At 37.4% G+C, this 17,319-nt stretch overlaps 1 protein-coding gene across 1 annotated transcript in view; it reads right to left on the bottom strand.

Annotated features, from left to right (window-relative positions):
* The window catches only part of LOC107556337 (protein diaphanous homolog 3-like), a 215,796-nt gene extending 203,490 nt beyond the window's left edge, over positions 1-12,306 (bottom strand). The window contains exons 1-5 of the mRNA XM_016239434.1: positions 12,268-12,306; positions 6,046-6,164; positions 5,491-5,607; positions 2,758-2,876; positions 2,611-2,675 (exon numbers count right to left, since the gene is read on the bottom strand). Of these exons, the coding sequence (XP_016094920.1) occupies positions 2,611-2,675; positions 2,758-2,876; positions 5,491-5,607; positions 6,046-6,164; positions 12,268-12,306 (459 nt within the window). The remainder of the gene's footprint in view (positions 1-2,610; positions 2,676-2,757; positions 2,877-5,490; positions 5,608-6,045; positions 6,165-12,267) is intronic.
* Between the last annotated feature and the right edge of the window lie 5,013 nt (positions 12,307-17,319).

Here is a 17,319-nt window from a genome sequence, read left to right as displayed (position 1 = left end):
CATGGCGGTGCAGAGACATGGACAGACCACTTGCCTGTGACCGAACAAGCAGAGAGTTCTTGAATGGCCTCCTTGGCTGTGAAAGGACAGACAGTGAGTTCATGAACGGCCTCCATGGCCGTGACAGGGTAGACTGTGAGTTCATGAACGGCCTCCTTGGCCGTGGCAGGACAGACAGTGAGTTCATGAACGGCCTCCATGGCCGTAACAGGACAGGCAATGAATTCATGGACGGCCATGAATAAAAGACATGAAAACATGAACAAGAAACACAACCCAAAACACCACATTACATTTCCCTCCCTCTAAGGGCCTCCTTGGCCGTGAAAGGACAGATAGGGAGTTCATGAACAGCCTCCTTGGCCATGGCAGGACAGACAGTGAGTTCGTGAACGGCCTCCGTGGCCGTGACAGGACAGTCTGTGAGTTTGTGAACGGCCTCTGTGGCTGTGGTAGGACAGACAGTGAGTTCGCAAGCGGACGCCACCACCTCAGGACGTTCTGCAGCGGATGCCGCCACCTCTGGAGGTTCTGCAGCGGAGGAGAGGGCTCTGGAGCGGACTCGTGGACAGGAGAGGCCTCTGGAGCGGACTCGTGGACAGGAGAGGCCTCTGGAGCGGACTCGTGGACAGGAGAGGCCTCTGGAGCGGACTCGTGGACAGGAGAGGCCTCTGGAGCGGACTCGTGGACAGGAGAGGCCTCTGGAGCGGACTCGTGGACAGGAGAGGCCTCTGGAGCGGACTCGTGGACAGGAGAGGCCTCTGGAGCGGACTCGGGAGTGCAGTGTGCAGCCCACACGCTCAAAATGGCGACTGCCATTATAGGAAGGGCAGCAGAGTGTGGCATGACCTCTAAGACAGCGTGGCTTGAGAGCGCTGATGTCACCGGGATGCCTGCAACTCGCACCGACATCAGAGGTGGTTCCATCACACTAGCAATTAGCCTTTACAGTCTTGGCCCAAACTCCGCATTCGCAGGACCTTGGATACTATAGCCCCCTCCCCCCCTCCCCCAAAATCCTTAGGGGAAATCTTGGAGATGGAGATAGTCGTGACGTGTAGAGGCTCAGGCATGGTGGCCATCTTGGCCGGGGACTCAGCCGTGGTGGCCATCTTGGCCGGGGACTCAGCCGTGACCGGCATGATGTGAGCAAGCTCTGGACGTGAGCAGGCCCTGGGGTAGCAGACATGATTTGAACAGGTTCTGACTTGGTAGATATGACATGAGTAAACTTTGACTTCTCTGGCATGGTGTGAGCAGGTTCTGGAATAGCAGACATGGCATTAGCAGGCTCTGGCGTAGCAGGCATGACGTGAGCAGGCTGTGAACATGACACAATGAACAGGGGAACCAATGGCATGAATACATGAGGGCAAGGGAAGCATGACACAAACAGGGACCATGAAACAATTACAAAATAAAAGACATGGAAAACATGAACATGAAACAAAACACCACATTACATTACATTACATTACATTACTTTTTTCTCCATGAAATTTATGAAATCCCAGCATACACGCTTCTGATAAATATTTGTTATTAAAGCATCAACATTCTCACAGAACACTGTTATTTTTAACTAAAGCAAGCGGCTGCTGCGTGCATGGTTTGGCATGGCAGAATGCCAGCAAAGAACGCTGCATTTATAATCTCTAAAAGACATTTCAGTTCGTCGCAATCTCACAAATCTGTTATAACACAATATATGCATAATGAATCTTTCATAATGTCTACAATTCGTGGGTTATAATGAGAGTATTCGTGAGCACGCAAATTTCAGCACTGCATTGCTCAACGCTGCAAACACGTGGCCTAAATAGAAACTCTGCATACGCTTTCACCTGTTAATCGTTTATATTTTATATTAGTTCATGTTGCTTTTGTGCAAAAGATGAATAATTTATTTGTTTTAGATATTTTATGTTTAGATATTTCTATTTTGCGGGAGTCCCGTGAATCCACTGGCACTCGACAGTGCGTGTGCTACATCCTTTTTACAATCTCTAGATTATAAAACACTGCATTCTGTCAGCAATGTAACGCAGCAGTAACGAATAGAGACCTCGGCTTGTAACTATACTCTAATTACTATTTTGAAAATTATAACGCGCTAAATTACTCCGTTACTAAAAAAGTAATCAAATTACAGTAACGCGTTACCAAGTAATGCATTACTGCCCAACACTGCTAATCGACCATCCTAGCCCAACAATTTCATTCAAGTTCATTTCCTAGATGTAAAACCATAAAAAGTGTTTTTTGCTAGTTTTAAAAGTGAACTAGCCATCTGGAGATGTAGTTTAAGAGCTGTGGTTTGGCATCTATAGATCCGTTGCCCTCAACCACGTACATTTCGGCCCACAATTATAAAGGAACACTCCCAACAATCAATTCAGGGGCCTTTTTTAATCTCAGAATACTGTTAATTACAAATGGCTGTTTGAACGATTTCAAGTAATTTTGCCTTAATTAAAGAAAGCTAAATGGTGTGGTCGTGAATGGTCTTCAAAGGCTGCATACTTCATTAGGGGAGCCAGAGTGAGAAGAAAGAAACACAAAACAAGTGAGGGGTGGAAGATAAAGAGGAGGAAAAGAAAGGGCACTTGCCTTTTGAGCTAACTCTGAGGCCCTCTGTTCAAACTCCTCAGCCCTGGCTTTATCCACACACACCTCTGCGGAGAAACCATGGAGAGATTAACCATTTAAATTCAAAGTAAACAAACCAAATAAATTCAAGGATAAAAGCATACACACCTAACAGGTGGCTGAAGTCCACATCCAAACGTTTGCGGTAGGCAAAGTCAGGATCTGTGCCGCTACGATGAAGGACGATTTGAGACACACACTCCTCTATGATCTTAAAATACTGAGGCCTAGAGGACAGAGAACAAGAGAGAATACGAGGGAGTGATGAGGGAAGAAAAATCAATGCATTGTATTATCTTTTTGGGAATACGGTACCACTGACTCTGGCACAAAATGAGAAAAATTGTTAAATTAACTCTAAATCCTCTGACAGTAGCAATACTGGCTTATACAAGCCATTAACTAGTGTAATGAAAATGACTGAGTCCTTTAAATCTGCTATGCTGCTCGACACTCACATAAAACCGAAAGAGATATAAAACTGAAAGGGATTTGGAGAGAGACATAACAAAACTGAGAAGGGATGACGTATGAGATATGGTAGAGTGAGCTCATTAAAACTGCAGTCAGGCAATAGATGTGCCCAACTCCACACCTGGAGTTTTGCGTTTCTATCCCTGTTATGATAATGCAAGCTCATCACTTTCATAGTTATATATTTGAATTAAAAAACACAAGTAATATTTGTTTGTATATTATAAACTGGGCTGACATGTTTAATAACTCTAGCCTTTGTGACGGAATACAAGTTAATATAATAAGTCAATAAAAAAGTTAAATTAGCAGAGCTTTGGAGGGGAAAGTGGAAATAATTTGAATCAATTAGACTGAGGTGATGCTCTTTGATCTGAGGTGATCACTCTGACCTTTCACAGGCATCATTTCTCAAGGCACTGTGAAGCTGATGCCCAAAATACACCATAATAATGTCTAAAATTCTAATGCTAATAATCATGTTCACTAATTGATATATTTGACTACGGCACAAATAAAGTACCCAAATCAACCACATAGAGAAATATCAAATATGCTTTACATAAATTAGGATTATAAAAATCAGGTGACCATATTTTCAGTTTTAGAGTGAATCGGCATTAAGGGCACATGAATCAACATTTCCTGACCATAAAAAGAAAAAAAGTGTGTAGTCATGGTACACTCTTTTCCATAACGACTCAGAAAGAGCTAAATGATCACTCTTTGACTTGAATACCACACCAACTGGCATATGAATGTGTATATTAATGAAGTAGGTATACATTGCCAATCTGCAGTGGCTTTTAAAAACCGAGTAATATAGATCCTGTGTTCTACATATTAGGAGCCTGCCTTTTGATCAAGACCAGGTTTAACACACCCCCAGCTGTGAGCTCAAAGACATGAAAACTCTCTTTGAGCAGACGCCACAGATGAAAAGAGAGAGCAAGGAAGAGAGAGGGTATATAGGGAACGGGAAGAGTAATGTGGGCATGTGAGATGAGAGGAAGATGAAAGCAGGTCCATTCTCTTTGTCGGACACTGTCATTGGATGGTTTGGGGGGGAATAGACCAGCAGGGCGTTTGGACTGCCTGTGTAGAATAAATAGCATTCATGGACAAAGTTTAGAAAGAAATGTTCATGAGGTGAGAAGAGCTTACTGGGACGACTGGGGCCGTTTAATAAAAACTGACCAATTTACCATCAGGACTCGAGGAGTAGACATAGCCAAGTTATGTTTAGTTGGTCAGAGCAGAATTTATATTCAGTTTAGAAACAAGTAAAGAACGCTTTGGGATACTAATATTTTCAGGATTAACTGCAGCCAGGTCTTCCCTCCAGATCTCTACATAATAAACTACAATTTTAATAATTTGTTCATGCTGATGAATACAAATCTACCTGAATTATTGCAAAATACATAAAATTGTATATGTATACAAATTAATACAATTCTATTTTAATTTATAAATATTGCATAACATTTTACACACATACATATGATAGACAGACATTCAGATAAATAGATAGAAAGAACAAAGGATAGATAAAAAATATATAACGAAGAACACGGATAGATGTAACGATTGAAAGATTGATAGAGCAACAGAACGATTAAACGATCGGTATAGGGAACGACAGAGTGAACGAACAATCAATCGAGTGAAAGATAGAAGATATTGCGGAAGATATAGAGATGTATATATAGACATATCTCTTTAAGCAGAACGGGCACTTCTTTTCTCCTGTACCGGCGCTCAGCAGATGGTCTCTATCTTTACACCTCTATTTCCCTTTGCACTTCTCTCTTCTGTCAAAGCTGTTATCCTTAACACAATACAGCTCACTGGCTAAAGAGCTTGAAAAGCTGTTCTCCAACACAAAACACACCCGAGTCATTAGTGAGACCTTAATGCCGTGAGATATGTGCCATTGCATCACTGGCACTAAATTAGTCCGAAATTAATAAAACCCTCAGACTAGGTTTGAAAGGGAGGAGAGGCGGCATTTTCATGAAAATTCATGAATACAAGATGAACGTAACGTGACTTGTAAGGGCCTGAGTTTATTTTCCTTTAGGTTTATGAAAAGTCCTTGTGTGTATAATACCATTCAAAAGTTCAAACACACCTACTCATTCTTTAAAATCATTTGAAAATGCATACATTAGTAATAATAAATGCAAAACGAACAAACTGAAACAGAAGCATGGGAATGCCGTAGTAGTAGTAATTAAATAAAATGTTTAACTAGTCAAAAAGATTTTAAGTAGCGGCCCTCTGTCTACATTACATGCCCACTTGTTGGGTGCTTTTTTTATTCACTCTTAGGTCAACTTTAAAATAAAATAAAATAACCCTTACTGTGTGAAATAGTCATTCCTGACCAGAAGCAGGTGCTGTAGTATGGAAAGAAAATGGCTCTCAGTGCTCGTGTCCTTCACAGAGGAGTATAACACATTAAAGACATCTCCAATATCAGTACGCACTGTGTTAAGGAGCAAACACTGCAACTGGCAAAATAAAAGCAAAAAATGGAAACATACAAAAGAAGAGAGTGTACACACTCTTTATACATGCAGTGTAGACACAAAGACAGAGCAAAGAATTACTGACTAGCCTTGTCACAGCATGAGACTTGTGAAACATTGCTAATGAAAGCAAATGATTCAAGATGATTTATAGTTATGATTAAATCTAAGAAAACAGCATCAATACAGTCAGTGCATGGTTTTTGAAGATATTATTACAGTCTGCATATGACCAACATATTATTGTTGGAGGTCCTCTAAGGATTAAAGAATGAGTGGGTGAAAAAAAAGAGAAGACGACACAAGGGAGGGAGAGTTTTCTGAGGAGCGTTTAAGTGTGGACAGAATATCAAATTAAATTGCATGCATCTCAGCATCAGAAGGATATTCTAGTTCACTCCTGATGTCCTCCAGGCGATGGGAGAACTCAATCATGTCCTCCTCCTTGTGCTCCTCGAAGACCTTCAGCTGGATATCCAGAGCATAATTTTTTACAGCGTTCAGGCTCTACACAGATTGAAGGGCAAGGGGAAACAAAGAGAAGAAAAGAACAAATTAAATGGACCATGCCACAGAAAACACTATATTCCTTGATCTTTTGAATAAAGACTTTGATACAGTACTATGTAGCCACACAACTCAAAGTTCCCTGTTAGTCCACCCAAACTATTGCTGGAAACTAAAGGCAAGTGCACACTACAAAAATGAGGTGCGACAAGACTTCATAATTGACTAACATAGTCTGGAATTAGTTGTGTACAGTGTGCACCAACACAACAGAAATCAATAAACTGCAAATGTTTTACTATTCTTATGTACACTTGGCCTAAGCTGCAAAAAATATGAAAAAAAACATGTTTTGATGTCAGAATGACAAGCACATTAACACATTTACACAACCAACTAGTCAGTATTCAGAAAACTGGTGGGAGCTTTGTTGCTTATTTCATACGCAAAGAGGTTAGCCAATTAGAATAGAGGTCAACTACTTATAGAAGTCTTACAGATATAGTAGCAAAAACAGCACGTATAATTCTAAGGAGCAGCTAGGCAAAGAAATTGAGGGAAAAATTATATTTTTGTTGCAAGAAAGCATGACTAACATTTTAAGTGGACTTTGAATCCCTTATACATAAATACACTATCAAAGTACTAATCAAAAGTTTAGGAATGGTACTTTCTTTTCAGCAGGGATGCATTAAATTTATCAAAAATGATAAGTGATTTTTCATTGTTAGAAAAATTATATTTTAAATTAAAGCTGTGATTTTGAACTTTCTGTTCAAAGAATCCTGGGAAAAAATGTATCACGGTTTCCACAATAATAATAAGCAACACAACTGTTTTGAACATTGATAATTAGAAATGTTTCTTGAGCACCAAATCAGCATATTAGAATTATTTCTGAAGGATCATTTGACACTGACACCGGGGTAATGGCTAGTGAAAATTCAGCTTTGCCATCACAGGAACGATCTGTAATTGATGTCAGTGATTTTTAATTAGCCTTGACAATTAGTTTTTTTTTGACAAAGCTCGAAAGCAAAAGTTCATGGCCTTGAATGTCTCACTGAAGCTTCAGGGCTCTACAATGCGACCAAATGGCGCTGCCATTTCTGTTGCATATGAGAAACATCAAACGGCTAACGAAACTGAAAGCATAACGAAACCGCGGTACTCGTTTGAGCTGCGCAGCGCTTCGATTGTAGAGCCTGGTTTATACTCGCCACGTCAGCAAGAGAAAGAAGGTGCACGCAGCCAAAATGATGCGAATATTGAGGAAACGATGGATGGTTTTCATGCTAAAGTAAAGTAAAAGACCGCTTCTTAAACCAGAAAGGGTGAACATGTTGGTATTCTTGTGGGGAAAATTATGCAAGCACTGTCACCGATAGCAAGTTTAGGTTTACTTTTCTTTTTGTTTTCATTTTGAAAAGCTTATCTTTGCGGTTTACCTCACGTTACGCTATGAAGGCACTCTTATATTATTTTTATTTGATTCCTCACTGTTTGCTAAACGTTCTGTAATTTATTAGTCTGTATAGAATACAGCATGTGGTGTTTGCCATCTTATTCGTTTTTGTTAATAAACGGTTTGTAAGCTTGTTTATCATTACTGTTTTATTGTTGTTGTGCTTTTTAATTAAGAACAACAATGAATACATATTTTGTTTTAGTTTTAAAAAGTGAAAGGTGTGTAGATATGTAAGCAAAACAGACAACGATCCTTTCTCGTAAAACGTGACAACAAGATCGCGAATTCGAACGTGAAAGCATCCGAAGAAGCCTGGCTTATAACACAGCAAAAGAGGATCTCCCGTTAACAAAATCAAATCACAAATAATAGGCTACTACTGATGAAAATGAACAGGTTAAATGTTAACCACTTTCGTTTACATATAACTATAAACTATGATAAAAGTTAATCAGCATGCATTGATTAATCTCATGTTGTAGCTCAAAAAAAAAAAAAAAATTGCGACCAAATCATGTGCTCATGCGACCAACTGAGAAAGTTAGTCGCAAAAGAGCGACCAGTGGGAATAATGAGTCTGGAGCCCTGAGCTCGTTTTGAAGGGTAATGTATATGAGACTGCAGTTTGAACCTGTTGAAGAGCATCACTGTGGTTTATGACTCTCACAGAGCTCTCAACCAACATAGAGGATTCCATCACCTCAGTCAAAAACTACTATTCATCTCCTCAAGCAACAAAGAGCATCAATTATTGATCAGCCTTCTCCGTGACACTCTAAATCACACGTGTGTGAGGGAGTGTTTAGTTAAAAGTAACTGATGCATTCAGGGAACTGAGCTGTATTGAACAGACAGTGAAGTCTGTATAGCTCTGTGTGTCTGTACCTCCTGTTCACATCATGTCTGATGATGCAATAATTGATTATTACACAACAAACCACACCAAATCCAAATTATTTATAGTGGTGAGTCTCAACTTAACAGGCTGTGATGGCACAAGGCTGCTTACCATTCTAGTAAGGATTTGTCAAATAGATTCATACAGCAACAGTAGAGTTTTTTTCTTTTTAAATTTACTGATTGTGCTGTATGATTTGGATTCACTACGTTCATAAGTATAATACATTTTAATAACAATCAGGACACTACATACATGATTTAATCCATTCATTAAACGATTCATCAGCTATTCAAACAGTAACTCCTGAGTTCATGAGTCTTTTGAAAGATGCACTAAATGGACAGACTCACAGGACTGCTGTAATTAAAGCAGGTTTGATTTTTTTTATCTTCCTTATCACTCTGTATTTACAGGATTTCACTGTACTGTATTCAGTAGGTGTAATGTATTCTAAGTTGCTTCAGAAGTATTGCAAGTACTACGTACAACAATAAAACTTTTACTTTTGGTACTTAAGTACTTTTAAAAGCAAGTACTTCTGTACTTTTACTTAAGTAAAAATCTGTCTTTACAACTTTTACTTGTAATGGAGTAATATTTGACCAGCAGTATCTGTACTTTCACTCAAGTAATGGAGTTGATTACTTTGTCCGCCTCTGGTTACGGGAAACAGCTCTAATTCTGCTTTTCCATAAACGCCATCTAGTGTCAGCGAGTGGATTTACAGAGACTTACATTTACATTCAGCCTGTGTGCAGTTTCTGTCTGTCCAAAAATGGACCGAATTTGCATGCCCTGCTGTAAATTGTGATCGGTTGATGAAAAACAAGCTTATGTGGATTCTACACATTTAAACAATTCAGATAAGTTATCTAGAATTATTTATGGAGCAGATAAAATACATATAATAATTTATTAATCAATTATCATTTTGACTTAACTCTTTTCTTTATTTAAAGGCTGAAATGTGAGGTTTACCCTTTTATTAAACTTTCAAAGCTTTATTTGAATATTTACATTAGATATTTCAACATGCTATTAAACTGTTGTCAGTCAAGTTGTCATTTAAAATCCGAACATCATTGGTAATGTGATTGTTTTAGATTGACTTTTTAAAAAAAAGTCATTTTATTTGATGTTGATTTTTAAATAAAGCTTGAAGTGATTTGTGTCAGTACTTTTTTAACATCTCCAGCACATTTTAACAATACCGTGATAATACTGAAAACCGCAATAATTTTGGTCACTATAATCGTGATAAGAAATTTTCATACCGTTACATCCCGACTCAAATGTTTATAATTCTTAATGCAAGGCTCAAAACAGAAAAAGATACTGAATAAAAATGAGTCTGTAATGATGGGCTATATATTTATTATATTTTTCACAGCAAAAAGCAAGAAAAAAATGGGCAGAATAAGTCTTTCACAGGCAAAACCCTTTGATTTAAGAGCCGATGACACTGTATTATTCATATTTGTGTGGCTCAGCGATTGAACTGTGGGAGGAATCTCCGGAAGGAAAGCCTATGAGCCTATAAAAGACACTTGCTGACAGCTTTCATGAGGGAAAAGAAAAACATATGAAAAACATATCTGCCATTAATAACTGCACCGTCGTCTTAATCTGCCTACTTCACATGCCTGGCGAGAGACGGGAGTGGTAAGAGGACAGGATGTGGAGAGAAAGAGAAAATCTATTCCTGTGAGAATCACTCACTCTCCATTAGCTCAGAGTAATACAGTGCTAAAAGAAATATCCACTAGACAGACATGAAAACACAAATTATGTAGTGATAAAAAACATGCTGAATCATTTACTAACTCCCATGGATGAGCACACAGACACATGCAAAACGAAAAGACTTGGCATCCTCAAGCTCTCTTGAAAAATTCCTCAAAATAAACCTCTCCAGTGCAGTCTACGGTCGACCCTGAACGCTCCCTGCCTCTCACTCCTACAGAAACAAACTGAACTTTATGCAGTCTGGGTGTGTATCTCTAAGAGCATCTATTTGAAGATACAGCCCCTAAATATCTCCAGCAAGAGCAGAAGAGAGGAGAGAGAAAGAGAAACCCTAAAGAAAACTCCAAACTGTTCCCAGCTATAACAGTCTTTGATAAATGATTCATACGGTTAAAAGAGATCACAGCTGACTATTAGCAAACAGAAACAATAACCAGTCAATCAATAAAACATTACTAGAGGCTTCTAAACACACCAGTTGGCCTTCATGGATATAAACCAGCATGCCTTGGATATTTTTTGGCTAATTTTCTCCTCTCATTTCAACAATTCCTGTCTAATGGAGAAAAACCGGCCAATATGGGACCGTTTCCTGTGTGACCTGCTATTGTAGCGCATGCAATTGCTTCGTATTAACTATTAAACACTATAAAAAGCTTTTGGACTGGAAGAGGAATTATTTGTGCATAAATTCAACCTAAACATAATATTTTGCAGTCAGCGCTCTAGAGCCGCAACACTACTAAAGATTTTGCACTCTGCAGGTCACAGCAAAGCATTCAATTCTTTCATTTTGTCAAAAGAATATATTTTTAGATGCAATATTAACTGCTGAGTAAGTGGTTTATCCTGAATGCAGGATATGAGAAAGCATGTGAACATGCTCTCTATATGCATGTTTGAAGGGAAAGCTCAGTTCCTCTCTTTCACCTCCCGCTGCTACCAATTAAACTAAAACATGGCTGCTTTGATCAGCCTCAACAATGAAGCCACGCAGTTAAGGCCGACGAACTAGTGCATTTCATTCTGTAGGGCCAGCACTCTGCAGAGGAGCAGGGCAGGTCTCAAGTATTAGCATGCATGCCACAATTAAATGCATTCACGCATTTGCATACTGCAAAAAGAGAGGCCAGAGCCAGTCATAACTAAACTTTTTTTTTTTTTACACAAAATTAATACTTTACAGAGAGACAGAAAATTACATTGACCAACAGATAGACAGATGATAAAACAACAGATAGAATGAAAGACAGACAGACAGAGAGAACAAAAGAACAGATAGAACAAATGGCACAGAACGATGGAACGACAGAACGAAAGATAGATTAATCAATAGACAGAACAATGGATTGATAGAACGATGGATAGAATGAACGATAGAACAGATAGATAGATAGATAGATAGATAGATAGATAGACAGACAGACAGACAGACAGACAGACAGACAGACAGACAGACAGACAGACAGATGGATAGATTTTAAAACTTTAATTATTCAATGATAAATTATAAATGACCTATTAATTTTTTACATCTTTTAGTGCTCTGATTTAGTCATGATCTATTCCGTTATTAGAGTCAATTACTGTTTATAAATGTAGAATATTAAATGAGGTGATGTCAATTTTCTATTGCTGGAGTACTTAAGAAAACTGTTTATTACAAGATTTGTGGTTTACAGACCCTGACTCACGGTGCACTTCTGTCTTATTTGAGGGCACAGGACTAAATACCCCTAATCAAATTATTAAGAATTTATGGAATGATTATGGTAAATCTCATCAGCAAGTTTGACTAATCCCAGTTTATGCTTTCCAATGCAAATGAAAAGCTGTAACTAGCAGCACTAACCTTTGTGCTTTACAAGCGTCCTGAGCCCCTAAGCATGCTGGCTAAACAAAAGGCCATGTTGATTTCTCAGAAAGGGACAGGAAATAAGGTTAGTTTTATAATGTTTAATAAAAAATAAAAAAAACGAATTTCATACCTGCATAAGCACCGAACGGCTTAAAGGAGCATTACGCATCTTTACTTATATAAGATTTTGAAATGCATTCTTATACAAAGGACTGGTCGTTAAAAAGTAGACATGCTCATTTGTTTTCTAATCCTTTTCATGAAGGCGTCTATACACAGTCGCTGGGGGATTTTAAAGTGTAAATTGCATTTTAGAGGTGATTCAGAGCCTGTGACTTCATCGTTATATTGAAGTCACTATCAAGCAAATTGCTGATGCTTCATCTCAGCATGGCCATTTACCGGCCCTCAAATCTCTGAGGGAAACTTATAAAACGGAATAGTATATAAAGGAAATGTATTTCTCCATCTGAGCAATGCACACAACACCAGTCCACAATTTCCACAATAGTGCGAACAGCACTGTGGAAATGGGTAGAGTTACTTTATTACTGAAGTGCTAATTAATAGACAACTAGGGATTTTGAACAGATATTTGTGCAATCCCTGAAAAAAAAAAAAAAATTTTGAATCATTTTCTTTCATCTTTCTTTCCAATAAAACAAACATATTGAGGAAAAAAATCGTGTTCAAATTTATGTAAAACATTCTTCAGTAAATGCACAATACATTAATATACATTTATTTATATAAGACTGAAATTTAGCAAAGTATTTCTGGCATAACATTATTTTATTTATTTACTTATTTATTGTTTAGATGTAGCCATCACTTGGAAATAAGACTCTTCTCCTCTCCGAGGATCCTCTCCAGTCCATACTGCAGACAGATAGAAAAAAAAAATTAAGTAATACATAACCTAGTGTTTCCTGTGATGCCAATCCATGATGACACTGCACCACTGCAAAAACTACAGCATCTCAGCAAAAGATTGATTCATTCTATCTGCTTTGAACATAATGACCTACAAAGAATGAATGCACAAAAAAACTTTAATATTTAACACAAATAAAATTTCTTATTGCACAATATTCAACAAAAATATGACGAGACAATTGAATACAATCACAGAAAAAAAAACCCAAGTCAACTTGTGAAGCTCCTGAGGAAAAGAAAACTCATTACATACTGTAGATAATGACTAGATTTTTACATTTTCTGTAAAAAAAAATTGCAAAACTCACAACCATGTTGCTAGGACACTGTGGGTGGTTTCCAAGGTTTTGCTTTTTGGCTGCAAATATGTTCTAAAATAATTGTGTGTTATTGTGTGTAAAAGTATAAAAAAAACATTTAAAAAAAAACTGTTTTTAGCTCCCTGTTAGGGTCTAGGGATTTTTTCCCCAGCAAAGATGCATTCAAAATTGTCAAAAATGAGAGTAAAAATTTTTATATTGCAACAAAATATATATACAACAGTGGCAAATTTCTTGAGCAGCAAATCAGTATATTAGAATGATTTCTGAAGGATCATGTGACACTGAATTCTGGAGTAATGATGTATAAATTCAGCTTTGCATCAAGAGAATAAATTACATTTTTAAACATTAAACTAGAAAACAGTTACAATTAGTTTTATTAAACTAGTAATATTTTACAATATAGTTTCTACTGCATTTTTGATACTTAGGGTGCTTTTAAGGAAGATCCACAATTCTAATATTCTGGCCAATACTAATAAAGCAAATAATTGGTAAAAAAAAGAGCTGATATTTTATACTATGTTGTCTAAATAAACTATAAATAAAACACTAAAAAATTTACTGTAATAAAGGCATGAAATTATGGCAAAGATTAAAAAAAATCTAAATATAAATGTAGAGTACATGAGGATGCACAATTAAATATCTAATATCTAGTATAATGATTCAATATTGACTGATACAAAATGCAAAATGCAAAAAAACAATTTTTAAATAATTACACATTATATGCATAACTACTTTATTCTTTTTCAAATCTCGAATAGCACTGTACTGTAATACCTATGCTTACTTTAGAAAATACCATTGATGATCACCATTATAACAAAGAATCAGACCTTATAGCGAGGCTGATAGATGACTGCTAACAGCTTCTTAGATAAGATCAGTTTAACTTCACTCAAACACCATGTGATATGTTGACACCTGACAACATGTCTATCTAACATCTGCCACCTACCCAGTGACTGAACATGGATCAAAACACCACTAATCTCTATCTCTACCACTAGTGTATGTATGTTTGCACGAGGCAGAGGTAACTCCTCAAATCCCGGTCTATCTCAACAACATCAGAGACACCACTGGAGATCCACTTCTAACGTATCTCTCTAACAGGAGTGTGCAAATCATAAAAAGCTCCCTCAGACCTCTCCACCTCGGTCGTGCAGAGTAACCTCCTCCCAAGTTCAGAGTGGTGGCTGTCTGCAGCCCCCCTCATTTGAAGCTCTCCTCTTATCGCTCCAGACCATTTGAAAGCTGCCGCAGGTACGTGTGTCCAGCAGGGAGGAGCGGGAGCGGGGTGAGTTAGGGGAGATGTAACGCGGAAGCTGATTAAGGGGTCGGCTGAGACGCCACAGCGACTGGAATGAGTCTTGTTTGAAGGTGGTGCTTTTGGGTAATGATGAGATTTCTATTTCCAAAAAGTACATCTGAAACTCATGAAATACATTCACAGCAGATAAATACACCACATTTTTTCTATTTTTGTTTCTTTATTCTACATAATAGATAAAAACTCTTAAATGGATTCAGGGTTGATAAAATGGGATTGCATTAGATGAACAACAATCATGTCCGCTTAATATATGAACTAGGGATGCACCGAATGTCCGGCAACCGAAATTATTCGGCTGAAAATCAAATAGCAACCAGCGCAGAGTGAGAGGCGCGCACTCTTTATTATGCAGCACACACGTCAGCAGTGTGGAAGCATTTAAACTGTCGGAGAAAGACGTAAAAATCATTACAAGCACCGACAGCCATAGACTGTTTAGGACTGCATCGCATGTCTTCAATGAGAAGAGGAAGGGGTGATTGTTGCTGGTCACTGTATGATGATTGAAATCGCGAAATGGCCTTAAACAATTAGTAAATAAACTGCAGAACGTTATGTTTTCTAATACACGCGCGTATTGCATGTATTCTGACAGTGCTGCACGAACTCACAGCAGATCTGCTTGTTAACCAGGGTTCAAAGTCCAAAGCGCGAGGAAAATCTGCGCTGATACAGTCGTCAGTTGCTCGGTCACATTTTTATGAATTTTTACAAGACATGTGACGATACATACAACATATTCGTAATGAGATAAATCTGTTGTCAACAAAAATAAGCATTGAGCTCTTCCTGCGTAAGACAAAACAGTAAAAAGCACATTTTGGCTTTTTAATTTATGCAATGGTGAAAAAAAATTGGCAAAATACATGGGGAAAAACTATTCGAAAAACCGTATTCGGCCTTCGGCCCGGTGTTTAATTTAGTTTGGTTTCTGCTTCGGCCAAGAATTTTCATTTCGGTGCATCCCTAATATGAACAATAAATTGTTTAGGTTTGAAATAGAATGACAGCCCACATTATTTATTCTTCTACTATGAAAAAAAGAATATAAGCAGTAACATGTAACAAATGATTTTTTCTTTGGCCACATGCAAACAGCAAAGTTTTGGGCTTTCCACTCCAGCACTATATTGTCACTAAAATTCTTGCATTTGTATATCCTTTACATCCATTTTTATGTATTGCAAACTTAAACATTTGTTATATGTAATGTATTCTGCATTTTTGTGAAAAATTCTGCTGACTGGTCAGTAAAATAATGCTATCTAGCTGGATGTCAGATGAGGTTGTCAAAACAGCAAAAATGACTTATTTTCCAGCATAATGAATTAATTGGGTTGGGTTGGGTTGGGTTACGTTGTAGCTATATAATGTTGTAACTTTTCTTTATGTAAAGAAAAAATATTTTCATATTTTTGCAAAGAGAATAATTGTAACATTATTTTAGCAAACACAAAAATCTATTACTATAAAAACATTATTATTCTTTTGAGAGGGTGGTGAAAACATGCAAGCGAAAAAAGAAAAATTTTCACATCTGCAAAAAGTTTAACTTTATGCAAATAAGCAGTGACGCAACAACCACCAACAGGAGTGAAGACGGTGGAACTCACATTCTGAAGAGTCATCACAACCATATTTAGGTGCGGTTTGTATGTGGTCTTTGAAAACTGATTATTGTCCAATATGAGATGAGTTATCTCAAGTGGAAGGTAGTTATGAAGTGATCCCGCTGCTCGGTTGCATTATTCCCTTGTTGTTCATAAAGGCCTTGAGGCACTGAATGACTTTGTGTTGACTCTTCTTATCCACCTTTTCTTGGCTGGGGGAAAAAAAAGAAAAAAAAGCAAGAACGAGTGAAGCAGAGCTCAGTGGGTTACGAGAAGACAAAAACCGATTCAAAGAGTTTAGTTAAACTGTTATGACCTCAGGACTCATGCTGAGGGTAGAACACACAACTAGTTTGAAACCTAAGCCTTTGCTTAAGAAATGTGGGTAATGAAATTTGTTTTACTGTTTTTTGAGCATGTAGTTGCAAAGTTGCTTATAGTCGATTGATTAAGGGGACCATCAAAATAAATTGTAACCATATAAAACATTGCATTTTTTTCAGTAGGAGTATAAAGCTCACATCAATTAATTAACATTAGCTCCACAGGAAACACTCAAATAACACTCAACATCTAACCACTCACAAGCTGTAGTAAGATACTGTGCAGATCTTAAATAAACAATGTCAAGATATGATACAGTCCATTATTCTGTAAATGAAGTAGATTTAATATGGTGTTCATTGTGTGTTATAAATAATCATACTCTTAAACTTATAACCACAAATACGTAAGTATTATGATGTATTATAACTGTTATGATTATTCATGAGTTGATATAACATATTATTAAAGTTTTTTTTATAATGCATTATGCATTCATTATAATGCCTTAAGAATACCCTTATAATGTATTATAAATACGGGCTTCATAGAAAGTGTTACCCATATTTTTAATACTATAGAAATCAATTGCTCCCATCAACTGTTTGATTACCAACATTCTTTAAAATATATTTTGTGTTCTGCAG

The sequence above is a fragment of the Sinocyclocheilus grahami genome, unplaced genomic scaffold (genome assembly GCF_001515645.1).
Source record: "Sinocyclocheilus grahami isolate Dianchi unplaced genomic scaffold, SAMN03320097.WGS_v1.1 scaffold20.1, whole genome shotgun sequence".
NCBI classification, from domain to species: Eukaryota; Metazoa; Chordata; class Actinopteri; order Cypriniformes; family Cyprinidae; genus Sinocyclocheilus; species Sinocyclocheilus grahami.
Note: the sequence above shows the minus strand (reverse complement) of the source record. Positions and strands in the feature narration are given on the sequence as shown.